General features: G+C 41.1%; 1 protein-coding gene across 2 annotated transcripts in view; it reads right to left on the bottom strand.

Moving 5' to 3' along the window:
• The window catches only part of LOC134213540 (multiple epidermal growth factor-like domains protein 10), a 30646-nt gene extending 19767 nt beyond the window's left edge, over positions 1-10879 (bottom strand). The window contains exons 1-5 of one of the 2 annotated variants that reach the window (XM_062692678.1): positions 10861-10879; positions 10458-10625; positions 10276-10396; positions 10056-10216; positions 9707-9981 (exon numbers count right to left, since the gene is read on the bottom strand). In XM_062692678.1, the coding sequence (XP_062548662.1) occupies positions 9707-9981; positions 10056-10216; positions 10276-10396; positions 10458-10549 (649 nt within the window). In that variant the 5' untranslated portion in view covers positions 10550-10625; positions 10861-10879. Of the gene's footprint in view, positions 1-9706; positions 9982-10055; positions 10217-10275; positions 10397-10457; positions 10685-10860 lie in introns of those variants that run through there. The other variant, XM_062692677.1, reaches the window with a different exon arrangement.
• Positions 10880-12971: the final 2092 nt, after the last annotated feature.

Below are 12971 nucleotides of genomic sequence, written 5' to 3'. Positions count from 1 at the left end.
ATTTCCTCCACTGCCTGCCTGTACTCTCAGCGCCCAAGTGCTATCCCAAAAGGCAAGCAATGTAGTGACGAAACATTACGAGGGGTGTTTTATTATTATTATTTATTCAGACTAAGGCCGAAGTGGCCTGTGCAGTATATAAGAGTCTTCTCCATTCGGCTCGGTCCATGGCTACACGTCGCCAACCACGCAGTCTATGAAGGGTCCGCGAGTCATCTCCCACCTGATCGATCCACCTTGCCCGCTGCGCACCTCGCCTTCTTGTGCCCGTCGTTGTGCGTGTTGCAGCCCATGCTGCATTCTTCTCTTCTACTAACTGCTCACATTCGCCGTCATACCAGTCGCTTCTCTGATCCGGGGGCACCGTGCCAAGTGCAGCGATTACGGTGTTTCCAATGGCGGATCGAATATCTCTGCAGCCATCTTCAAGAGACGCTGCGCCTAGTTACTCTTCCGTTGGGAGTGCCACTTCTTGGGCTAGTCTACCATCTTGTAGCCACCCAATGTTAAGCCGCGGCGTTCGACTTCGACGCGTGTTGTACACCGTCGAGAGTTTTGAGCGCAGGCATACTGCAACGAGGTAGTGGTCGGATTCAATATTCGCACTGCGGTAAGTGCGGACGTTCGTGATGTCAGAGAAGAATTTACCGTCGATTAGAACGTGGTCGATTTGGTTTTCCGTTTCTTGGTTAGGTGATCTCCATGTGGCCTTGTGGATATTTTTGCGGGGAAAGAAGGTGCTCCGGACTACCATTCCGCGGGAGGCTGTGAAGTTTATGCATTGTTGGTCGTTGTCATTCGATACGGAGTGCAGACTATCCGGTCCGATGACCGGTCTATACATTTCCTCCCTTCTTACTTGTGCGATCATGTCACCAATGACGATTTTGACGTCCCGCAGTGGGCATCCATCGTATGTCTGCTGCAGCTGTGCGTAAAACGCCTCTTTCTCGTCGTCGGGTCTCCCTTCGTGTGGGCAGTGCACGTTGATGATGCTATAGTTGAAGAAACGGCCTTTTATCCTCAGCTTGCACATCCTTGCGTTGATTAGCTGCCACCCAATCACACGATGGTGCATCTTACCCAGCACTATGAAGCCGGTTCCCACCTCGTTGGTTGTGCCACAGCTTTGGTAGAAGGTAGCCGCTCGATGCCCACTTTTCCACACTTTCTGTCCTGTCCAGCAAATCTCCTGCAGCGCCACGACGTCGAAGTTGCGGGGATGTAATTCATCGTAGATCATCCTGTCGCAACCTGCGAAACCTAGCAACTTGCAGTTCCATGTTCCAAGCTTCCAATCGTAATCCTTTACTCGTCGCCTAGGTCTTTGCTGATTATATCGAGTCACATTATCTCTTATATTGTTCGTAATTATTGGTTTTCCAGGCGGCTTATTGGGCCTGCGCAAACCTCCTGTCTCGTCGGAGGTCGTGTCAGGGCTGTTTAGCATCCCACCTAACACCAGTGTAGTGATATGTAGTAGTTAAATATTAAATATATAATTGTAAAATATGAACAAGTAATTATTTACAACTCAAGCTGTATTCAAAATTATAAATGGAAAATCGAATAATTATTTAATAGCGCCCATTGCTATTTGGCAAACATGATTCAAGGACGAGGCGTCATACGAATGAATAATTCAAATCCGAAAGAATTCGTTAGCCATCCATCCACTAGTGCAGCATGATCGTGATAGGCATGGTTATTGGTTATGGGTGCGTACTCTATGAAATAATTACTCGATTTTCCATTTTTTTTTTCAACTAATTTTATTTGCTAATTATCTAATACATGCATTCATCTCTTAGACTAGGTGTTCCGTGTTTTCTTAACACTATCATCCTTATTTGTTATGTTATTTTTTTTAGTTATTATTAATACATTTCAATTGCCTCTGGCAGTTAGAATTTTTCCTCTGGTTGAATTGAACCATGTAGGAATTACAATGTTTTTAACTTAAACTAATCTTAACCTATTTTATACTAAGGGTATAAGGAGTTAATCGTTGCAATAGAAGATTGCAACGATTTTTGTCTAAAATTGGAAATTATTTTGTTGGACATTTGTTGCAATGTCTCAATATTAGAAATTCTATGAAGTTCATTGGTACTATACCACGGAGGCAACTACAGAATCATTTTTAAAATTTTATTTTGAATCCTCTGAAGTGCCTTCTTTCTGGTATTGCAGCAACTAGTCCATATTTGCACAGCATACAACATGGCAGGTCTAAAAATTTGTTTGTAAATCAAAAGTTTGTTCTTAAGACAAAGTTTTGATTTTCTGTTTATAAGTGGATATAGACACTTAATATATTTGTTACATTTGGCTTGAAGGCCTTCAATGTGATTTTTAAAAGTTAATTTTTGATCTAGCAGAAGTCCTAAATGTTAGCTTCGCTAGACCAATTAATTGGAACCCCATTCATAGTGACAATATGTCTGCTAGAAGGTTTCAAATAAGAAGCTCTCGGCTTATGTGGAAAAATTATAAGCTGAGTTTTGGAAGCATTCGGGGAAATTTTCCATTTTTGCAAGTAAGTGGAGAAAATATCCAAACTTTTTGCAATATACTACAAATGACATGAAGGTTCGACCTTTGGCTGAGAGACCTGTGTCATCCGCAAACAAGGATTTGTGACACCCTGGTGGTAAATCAGGTAAGTCAGAAGTAAAATGTTATACAAAATGGGCCCTAGTATGCTGCCTTGGGAACACCAGCTCTTACAGGTAATCTATCAGATTTAGAATTCTGATAGTTTACCTGCAGTGAGCGATCTGATAAATAATTTTGGATCAGTTTAATAATGTACAGAGGAAAATTAAAATTCATCAATTTTACAATCAAACCTTCATGCCAAACACTATCAAATGCTTTCTCTATATCAAGAAGAGCAACTCCAGTCGAATATCCTTCAGATTTGTTGAGCCGAATTAGTTCGTAACTCTTAATAACTGATGAGTGGTTGAATGCCCATGGCGAAAACCAAATTGCTCATCAGCAAAAATAGAATTGTCATTAATATGAACCATCATTCTATTTAAAATAATCTTTTCAAACAGTTTGCTTATTGAAGAAAGCAAACTGATTGGGCGATAACTAGAAGCCTCAGCTGGATTTTTGTCCGGCTTCAAAATTGGAACAACTTTGGCGTTTTTCCATTTATCTGGGATGTATGCCAATTGAAAACATTTGTTAAATAAATTAACCAAAAAGGATAAAGAGCTCTCAGGAAGTTTTTTGATAAGTATGTAGAAAATACCATCATCACCCGGGGCTTTCACATTTTTAAATATTCTAGTAATAGATCTCACTTCATCCAAATTAGTTCCCAACGAAGGGTCAAAAACATTATCTTGGTTGAGAATGTCTTCGAAGCTTCGTGTAACCTGATCCTCAATTGGACTAAAATTATGGGCACTCTCAAACTGCTGAGCAAGTTTTTGAGCCTTTTCGCCATTTGTTAATATTTTTTTTTCTCCCTCTGTAAGCGTTGGAATTGGCTTTTGTGGTTTTTTTTTATTTCTCGTTAATTTCCAAAAAGGGTTTCGAACTGGGATCCAACTTCGAGACATTATTCTCAAAGTTGGTATTTCTCAGAATAGCGAAACGTTTTTAATTTCATTTTGCAAATCTCGCCAAATAACTTTCAAAGCGGGATCGCGAGTTCTTTGGTATTGCCTTCGCCTCACATTTTTAAGACGGATCAGTAGCTGAAGATCGTCGTCAATAATAATGGAGTTGAATTTAATTTCACATTTAGGAATTGCAATGCTTCTGGCTTCGACAATTAAATTTGTCAAAGATACGAGCGCATTGTCAATATCACTTTTGGTATCCAAAGGAAGATTAACATCAAAATTCCTATCGATATATGTTTTATATAAATCCCAATCAGCTCTATGATAAATAAAAGTAGAGCTGATTGGATTATAAATGGCTTCTTGTGAGATTTCAAATGTCATAGGAAGATGATCAGAGTCAAAGTCAGCATGAGTTACCAATTGGCCACACAGCTGACTTGAATCCGTTAAAACTAAATCAATTGTAGAAGGATTTCGACTGGAAGAAAAACAAGTAGGGCCATTGGGATATTGAATAGTATAATATCCCGCAGAACAATCTTCAAATAAAATTTTGCCGTTGGAATTGCTTTGAGCATTATTCCATGAACGGTGTTTGGCATTGAAGTCACCAATTACGAAGAATTTTGATTTGTTGCGAGTTAGAATTTGAAGATCAGCTTTCAACAAATTCTTTTGCTGCCCATTGCATTGAAAAGGCAAATAGGCTGCAATGAAAGAAAATTGACCAAAATTTGTTTCAACAGAAACTCCCAAGGTTTCAAAAACTTTGGTTTCAAACGAAGAAAATAATTTATGTTTGATACGTCTATTAATGACAATGGCGACCCCACCACAGGCGCTGTCAAGACGATCATTTCTGTAGATAAAATTATTTGGATCTCTTTTAATGGAGAGTCCTGGTTTTAAATAAGTTTCTGTTATGATGGCAATATGCACATTATGAACTGTTAGGAAGTTGAATAATTCATCTTCCTTACCCTTTAGAGAGCGGGCATTCCAATTTAGAACTTTCACACAATTATTTAGATCCATTGAAACGGAGTCCGATAACAATTTTGTGTGTGTACTTTATACCAACCTGAACAGCTTCATGAATGGTATTTGCTTTGAACATTGCATCAATCATGTGATGCAATTGTTCAGTTAAAAAATCAAAATCGGAAGCAGTCATGCTACCTGAATCGGCAACATGACCGTTATTTTCCGTTGGGACATGGGTATAAACCTCATTTTGAGAAGAGAAATTTTGTCTACCAGCAGCGATGTTTGCATACGTGGGTACATTCGAAAAATTGGAATTTACTGAAGTGCTTGCTACCCGTTGAGGAGCAGCAAAATTTGTTCGTGAATTGTGGTGGGTATGAATTGCTCGACCGGTAACTGGTTTCGAATTTTGAGCGTTTGAAAAATTTCCCGCCATCAATTTTGCACGGGAATTCAAAACTTTTTTTGCGTGAAGGGCATTCCCAGAAATTGGATTTATGATTGCCCCCACAATTTGCGCACTTAAATTTATTGGAATCTTCTCTCACAGGACATGCGTCCTTGGCGTGAGAGGTTCCACCACAAATCATGCATTTAGCATCCATGTGACAATGTTTGGTTCCATGACCCCATGGTTCCATGGCACTTACGGTACTGGGTGGGGTTTTGGAAATTTCCCCCAGGCCTGCGGAAATGTTCCCATGTAACACGGACATGGGACATAATACAGGCCTTTTCCAAACTTTTCATATTATTTAGTTCACTTTTGTTAAAATGAACTAAATAAAATTCTTGAGAAATGCCCCTCTGGGAAGTAGCAGAGTGGGATTTCTTTTTCATCTTAATTACTTGGACTGGTGAAAATCCAAGTAATTGAGAAATTTCAATTTTAATCTCATCCAGTGATTTATCATCACTGGGGAGACCTTTCAAGACGACTTTGAACAATCGCTCAGTTTTGTCGTCGTATGTGAAGAATTTATGGCGCTTCTCAGTTAAATACTTAAGAAGACGTTTGCGATCGTCAAAGGATCCCGGCAAAACGCGGCAGTCACCCTTCCTAGCAATCTGAAATGAAACCTTGATCCCCTGAAGGTTACTCAAAATCTCGATTTTCCATTTATAATTTTGAATACAGCTTGAGTTGTAAATAATTACTTGTTCATATTTTACAATTATATATTTAATATTTAACTACTACATATCACTACAACCAGGTCTACACGGTCGCTTTGGTGGGGCCTACTTGCGGATACATGCAGCTTTTTATAGGAATTTAATAGGGCCCACTGTCAAACCCCACCACATCCTAGGCAAGCGCCACAACTCGCAGATGGCCTGGGGAGGGATCGTCAAGTCCTTGGACATAGTCCCTGCTGCCCGAGTCTCTTGAAAGCCTGCTTTCTTGCCCTTCTTGAAAGGATGCTTCCGCGCTTCTTGAAAGGGGCTTACGGGCTTATTGAAAGGGGCTTACGGGCTTATTGAAAGAAGGCTTCTGAAACTCTGGAAAGAATGCTTCCGAGTCTCTTGAAAGGAGGTCTCTGAACCATTTGGAAGAGGCCTCTAAGGATCTTGAAAGGAGACCTCTGAGCCTTAATGATGAGAAGCATCCGAACCTCTTGAAAGAAGGCTCTTTATATTCTTCAAAGGAGGCTTCGTAGCCTTTTGAAAGGAGGCTTTTGATCCTCTTGTGGAAGGCTTCTAAGAATCTTGAATGGAGGTTCTAGTTCTAGAGGATCTAGTTTGTAGGAATTGTTCACCAGAAAAGCTGTTTCACACTGCTAGCTGAGCCTTATAAAAAAATAAATATTCACCCATAAGGTACATAATAGTACAACATCTAAGTAGTGTAAAATAAGGATGATTATTCATGCTTCGATATAACGTACAATTCGATATAACGTACAACTTTGAAATCGATATGTACGTTAAATCGAAGTTTATCTGTACTTTGTATACGCAGAAGGCAAAACGCTCGTGAATTCCAACAACAGTTCCCGAGAGCGACTGAAGCTATCATCAATGCTCACTGTGTGGACGACGGTGGCCGGAACTTTGTGGCAAATTCACATGAAGTGTTGCGGCTGCTGGGCGAAACCCAGAACCCTCAGAGCAAATCATTGAATTTGGAAGTATCACCATGCACCGAACGCAATGGTGTGGAAACCAGCAGCATATCTTTACCGTTCAACATCTCACTAAAGGACGATTTGGAGAAGCTGTTGGAGCAGGACGCTACGCCAACTAAGCGGCAAGTACTTCGCTTGGTGATGTCTTTATTCGATCCTTATGATACCCCTGATACAGCATATTTGGAGGAATGGCATAGGCTGGGACGAGAAAATTGCGTCACATCTGCACGAAATGTGGTGAAAATGGATCTATTGAAGCGTTTGACAGAAGTCGAAGTTCCACGTTGTTTCCTTGTCGCAGCTATCAGCAAACTGCTTGCCAGTATTGAGCTACACGTCTTTGCTTATGCAAGTAAGCTTGCTATTGTCGTAGCCAAGCAAATCCGTCTTCCGATTTGCCTTTTACCAACGAAAACAAGCGCGGAACACCGAAGAATAATTCGCATGTTCACGCCTCAAAAACATAACACTGAATGATCGTTTATTTTCATCGTTCGAATCATCTATAGATCATCATGAGTGTAGAATTCCTGTCAGCCTACTGAGATTGAATTTCAAATTTCTTCTCATTAGCTTCTTAGTATGCTGACATTTCAAATGCCAACTACGATTGAATTTCAAATTCGTTATCATTTTTTCTATTAACGTCATTTTTAAATATTTTAGTTTATTTCATTATTTTTATCATGAAATAAGAAATACGTTCCACTTATCCATCAATGTAACCAACAAATGCAAATGCATTTTTCAGACTCACTTTATTCCCCACAGCTATCTTCGAGTTTTTCAAGCTGGAGTAGTCCGTTGCGTTCTGGTAGCTGCGAAAACGAAGGTTGCTCCATTGAAACCACTATCTATTCCTCGGATAGAGTTACAAGCAGATCGATTCTCGCTTAACTAATAGAATCTGCTGAGCATTAGATTTTTCAATCGGAAGGCAGTTTATCTAGACAGACTCTGCTACTGCAATTGCTTGGATAACATCCGATAGCCGTTATTATCACCCTTTTGTAGCACTTCAAGTAGGCGAGATTCCGAAAAACACCAATGTTGATGAATGGTATTACGTTTCCTCCAGACAAAACGTCGCTGGCAATGCCACAAACTTGGAAAAAGGCCCAAGCTTCAACACAAACAATCGATGGTATACCGAAGCATCATTCCTCTATCAACCAAAGTATGATTGGCCAAAGCAGGCCGGAAGGACGTGGAATACGAACCAAGAATTATGGATCTCACTCGAGAGTTACAACAGCCAACCGTTGATGTTAGCAGGTTTTCCAAATGGAATCGACTACTGCACTGCCGTAATCTGAAAAAGTGACGTATACGCCATTTTCCAAAAATGGTGTTAACGAGAGCTACTCATCGAGCTCTTCAACGGAAAAATGGAAAACATGCATGTTGTAAAATGGCGGTTACGTCACTTTTCCAGATTACGGCAGTGCAGACAACAGCATGTATTCGTGGCCAAAAACCATTTGGGTTTTTGACCAGCGATAAGCTTTAACAAGCCGAAAACTTCCTGTGGCGTCAAGTCCAAGTCTAACCGAGTGAATACTGCAGCTTGTAGTATAGAAAGCTACACCTCAGCGCAAGAACGAAGGAGATAGAGAAGAGCAGCGAGTTGTACAATGAGTCACCACTCATGGACGATGCGGGATATATTAGGATGAACAGCAGGATTGGGCCTGCTCCAACGGTCCCATATGATGCCAGCTATCCCATCATTCCACCGCAAGACCATCCTCTGACGCAGTTGCTTATTGACAGCTAACAGCGTTTTTTTGCATACCAACCACGACACTGTGCTCAACGAGGTTCGTCAGCGGTTCAGAGTTCCGCAACTGCGTCCAGAAATCAAGTGTGTAATCAACAACTGTCAACAATACAGAATCAAAAAAGCAGCACCACAACCACCAACGGTTAACTCCAAATATCCGAGCATTTAACTACATAGGGGTGGACTACTTTGCCACAATCCTGTGAAACAGGATCGTAGCTTAGTAAAGCGATGACATGGCTTACAACCAGGCTTGTAAAATGTCATCTGCATGTCATTTGACTAATTTGTTCATAACTTTCTTAGAAGCTAAATTTACTTCATAATTTAAGATGTACTAATGACGCTTGAGTAGGGCTTTATTTTTGTCTCTAAATATAATATCTGAGGCTAGAGAGTGAAAACTCTCCAAAATGTCACGTGTCATTTTACATAATGTCATTTGAATGACATTTTGCCTCCCACGCTCCAGATTACATATTTACAGCAATGTCTTGTCAGACAAAGTTGAAGACACATTTAAGCGCTATAGGTTCGTCATACCTAATGAATTGATAGCTAACTTTTTAGCTTTCGACAACGGGACGTGTTTTAAAGGGGCCAGTAACCTGCTGTTAGAACAGATTCTGGACATTCATGAAAAGTGTTCAATCCACCCGTTGCTTCGCACATGGCGGTCTTAGCGGCCGTCTCCAATCATCCTCGCCATCGCTCTGACGAAGTTTTGGAGACCATTGAGGTTGATGCTGAAGCAATGGTCAATTCACGACCTATCACCTATATCCGCTTCGACGACATCAACCAAGAGGCCCTTACGCCTAACCACTTTCTGCTCTACGGCTCTCAAGGGATCGTTCAACAGCGTTCGTGGCCCAAGATGCAATTTTGCGGGATAGCTGGAAGCTCATACAGTACTTGGTAAAGATGGACAAGTTAGAAGAGCGGTCGTACAGTGATGGAATTCTTACTCAGCCAGCTGTCATGCTGACTGTGTTGGATTTTCAGACGCAGACGCAGACTCATTATGGAGGCGGCGATATATCTTATTTAATAGGCATCGATTCACCACGAAGAGTCGAAACCATACTCTTGATTAGGAATAATTCAAAATCTCCGTGAAGATAGAGCACTTTTAAATCTGAGATCTAAACCTGGGATTCTAAATCGTTTGTTGCTGTTATTCACTAAATAGGGTAGAACTAGATAGATCGTGTTACCTGGAAAACACTGGCACACGTTAGGCTGAACACAGTTTCCATTTTGACACTCCGGTTGGCATTCAGCCACACATCTTCCATCATCGTGCGGATCCAACGTGTATCCTTTGTAGCATTGGCATTCGTTATCCCTACACGATCCGAACAGGCATTTCTTATCACATCTCTTCGTACACTTTCCATCCGCTGCTTTCTCGAAACCTTCATCACAGACGCAGACATTCGGTGCTACACACCGACCATTATCACAGGGAGAATCACATATTGGCTCACAGCTAGTTGGTATGGAATGAAACAAAAATAGATCACCCTGCATGATTGCATTCTATCGGAGATACAAAGCACTTACAGAAATTCATTCACTTTCCTGTATCCACCATAGCAGCTGCACGTTTCCGGTGCAGTGCACTCCCCAAATATGCACTTGTGTCTGCACGAAGGAAGACATTCACTACCGTAGCGGTGATAACCCTGGCAGCACACTTGCTTCTGGCGGGTTTCGTATTCCAACTAAAATCAATCACACCAACATAAGACATCGATCAATTCCACAGATCTTGATAACTCACAGCACACGACAGCCTCTCAACGGTTACTGTCACCGGCAAAGTATGTTCACCAAACATGCAGTAGTAATTGCATGTGCCGTACTCCACTCCTTTGGTTTTGTTTTGCACTAGCTTTGGTACTCTGGAATTGAATTTGCAATATTGAAAACCACCCATAAAATCATGATTAGATTCATCACTACTTTTCACTTTCGCTGCAGAATTTTCCCATCACCAAACAGCTACCGGCCACCATTAGAAGTGAATGCACCGAAAATTGTTGAGCATTCCACATAGTGAAGTGTTACATAACTTGCCTAAACCACTTGAGAAGTAACTCAAGATGATGTAGAACTGTTGAAATCCACTCTCTACAGCCAGAAAGAAAGCAAACACGTTAGTACGATCGGAAGGTCGATTCCAAAGTGACTGCCACCGTGTCGATCATCTGCGGCTGTGGCATTCCCAATCTTGTAACGCAAAGCATCCAAAACCAGAACAAACCCAATCTTATCAATTTCCTCCTGGTTCAGAGCGACTAATTGTGAAATGTGTCCCCATTACTCACGGAATGTTCTCAAATCAACTGAGAAAGTTTATACCTACATGCGTGAATCAACTTAATTAATGATGCTGTTCAATATTCAATATCAACATTCAACAAGTAAAACGAAACGAATTTTAAAAAAATCATTTATGAGTTTTTGTTTTATTTGAAATTATAATTTTAGAGATAAAGAAACGATTACAAAGTTTACAAATTTCAATGAGGGGGATCGACTGAAAAGCCGAAAGACGAAGAAACCCAAGACTATCAATGGATGACGAGGAAGCACCTCCATGATTGTGAAAGGCCTGACCTACGAATTGTGTGGGTCGTACGCTGTTCAGCGTTCTCGCACCTTTTTCACCCGATGCACATGTGCGTCTTATCAACATTGCGTCCTGCATTGCTGTTGCCTGTTATCATTACTCATCACATGAGCAATTTCGTCAACTGCCGAGCTCCTAACAATTCTATATTGATGTAATGCAAAACATTTATATAAAGTAAGACCAAGAATTCAAGGGCTAGGTGAGACATAGAGCTATTGTAACCGTTTTACCCCACTATTATTTTATTTTTTACTAGTTGACCCGGCAGACGTTGTCTTGCATAGTAGGCAAAAATGTGCGTTCTGAACTACCTATGCGAAATTCCCATACGAATCTTTATTTTAGTTTTTCACGATTTACTCAACTTTTCTAATATTTTTACATGAGAAAATATCATATAAACCCGTCGGAAACTATGGCGAACATAACTGCTGAAGGAATGAAGAAAATCCATCCAGCCGTTTTCGAGTTATGCGGATACGAACACGGGCAGCAGGGACTATGTCCAAGGGCTTGACGATCCCTCCCCATGCCATCTGCGAGTTGTGGGGCCTGCCTAGGATGTGGTGGGGTTTGACAGTGTGCACTTTTAAACCTCTATAAAAAGCTGCATGTATCCGCAAGTAGGCCCCACCAAAGCGACCGTGTGCCGCTCAAAGCGCACAAGCCCAAGTCCTGGTGTTAGGTGGGACGCTAAACAGCCCTGACACGACGGCCCTCCGACAAGAGAGGAGGTTTGCGCAGGCTTGGAAAACCAATCATTACGAACAATATAAGAGATAATGCGACTCGATATAATCGGCAAAGACCTAGGCGACGAATACAGGATCACGATTGGAAGGTTGGAACATGAAACTGCAAGTCGCTAGGTATCGCAGGTTGCGACAGTTGGTTGGTTGAATTACATCCCCGCAACTTCGACGTCGTGGCGCTGCAGGAGATTTGCTGGACAGGACAGAAAGTGTGGAAAAGCGGGCATCGAGCGGCTATCTTCTATCAAAGCTGTGGCACCACCAACGAGCTGGGAACCGGCTTCATAGTGCTGGGTAAGATGCGCCATCGTGTGATTGGGTGGCAGCCAATCAACGCAAGGATGTGCAAGCTGAGGATAAAAGGCCGTTTCTTCAACTATAGCATCATCAACGTGCACTGCCCACACGAAGGGAGACCCGACGACGAGAAAGAATCGTTCTACGCACAGCTGGAGCAGACATACGATAGATGCCCACCCAACAAACATTCACTAGTTAAACTAACATCAGTGTGATGATTTAATTCAGCACTGTGTTGAATTATGTCTGTACTATTTCTTATCACAACTTCTGTTCAAGCTTTGTTCACACAATTTTGGCGAAGTTATACAACTACAACATCTAATTTTGAAAAACAACTTTATTATCTGATTCGTTAAACCTTTGATAAGCATTTTACTAAGCCTCAATTCAGCTACATAAGAATACTTCGAAAATAATAACGCATAGAAGGTAACATCAGTAAGATCACCAATGAACGTATTTTGAAGCAATTGCTATTTTCATATAATCATTTTAAAATTTTCCTAAATCGGGTCTCGAACTGCTGTCATTTGATCATCCGCCGGTAACGTCGTCATCTGCGCCATCCTTGATTTGTTAGATATGGCTCACTCAATGCATAACAAAAATAATCTCATTGCTGAATATGAATCATAATTGGACTCTTATTCAATAAGTCGATCTGTCAAACTACAGTTTGTTAATAACTGTACAAGATTTTTATTTCAACCATTGTTCAGCCAGTCATAACCATCGCACACTAGGAAAAATACGCAAAAATAATGTCGATAAACGATAAAATAAAAT

The sequence above is a fragment of the Armigeres subalbatus genome, chromosome 2, assembly GCF_024139115.2.
Source record: "Armigeres subalbatus isolate Guangzhou_Male chromosome 2, GZ_Asu_2, whole genome shotgun sequence".
Classification (NCBI taxonomy): Eukaryota; Metazoa; Arthropoda; class Insecta; order Diptera; family Culicidae; genus Armigeres; species Armigeres subalbatus.
This window is presented reverse-complemented; position numbering and strand designations above follow the sequence as displayed.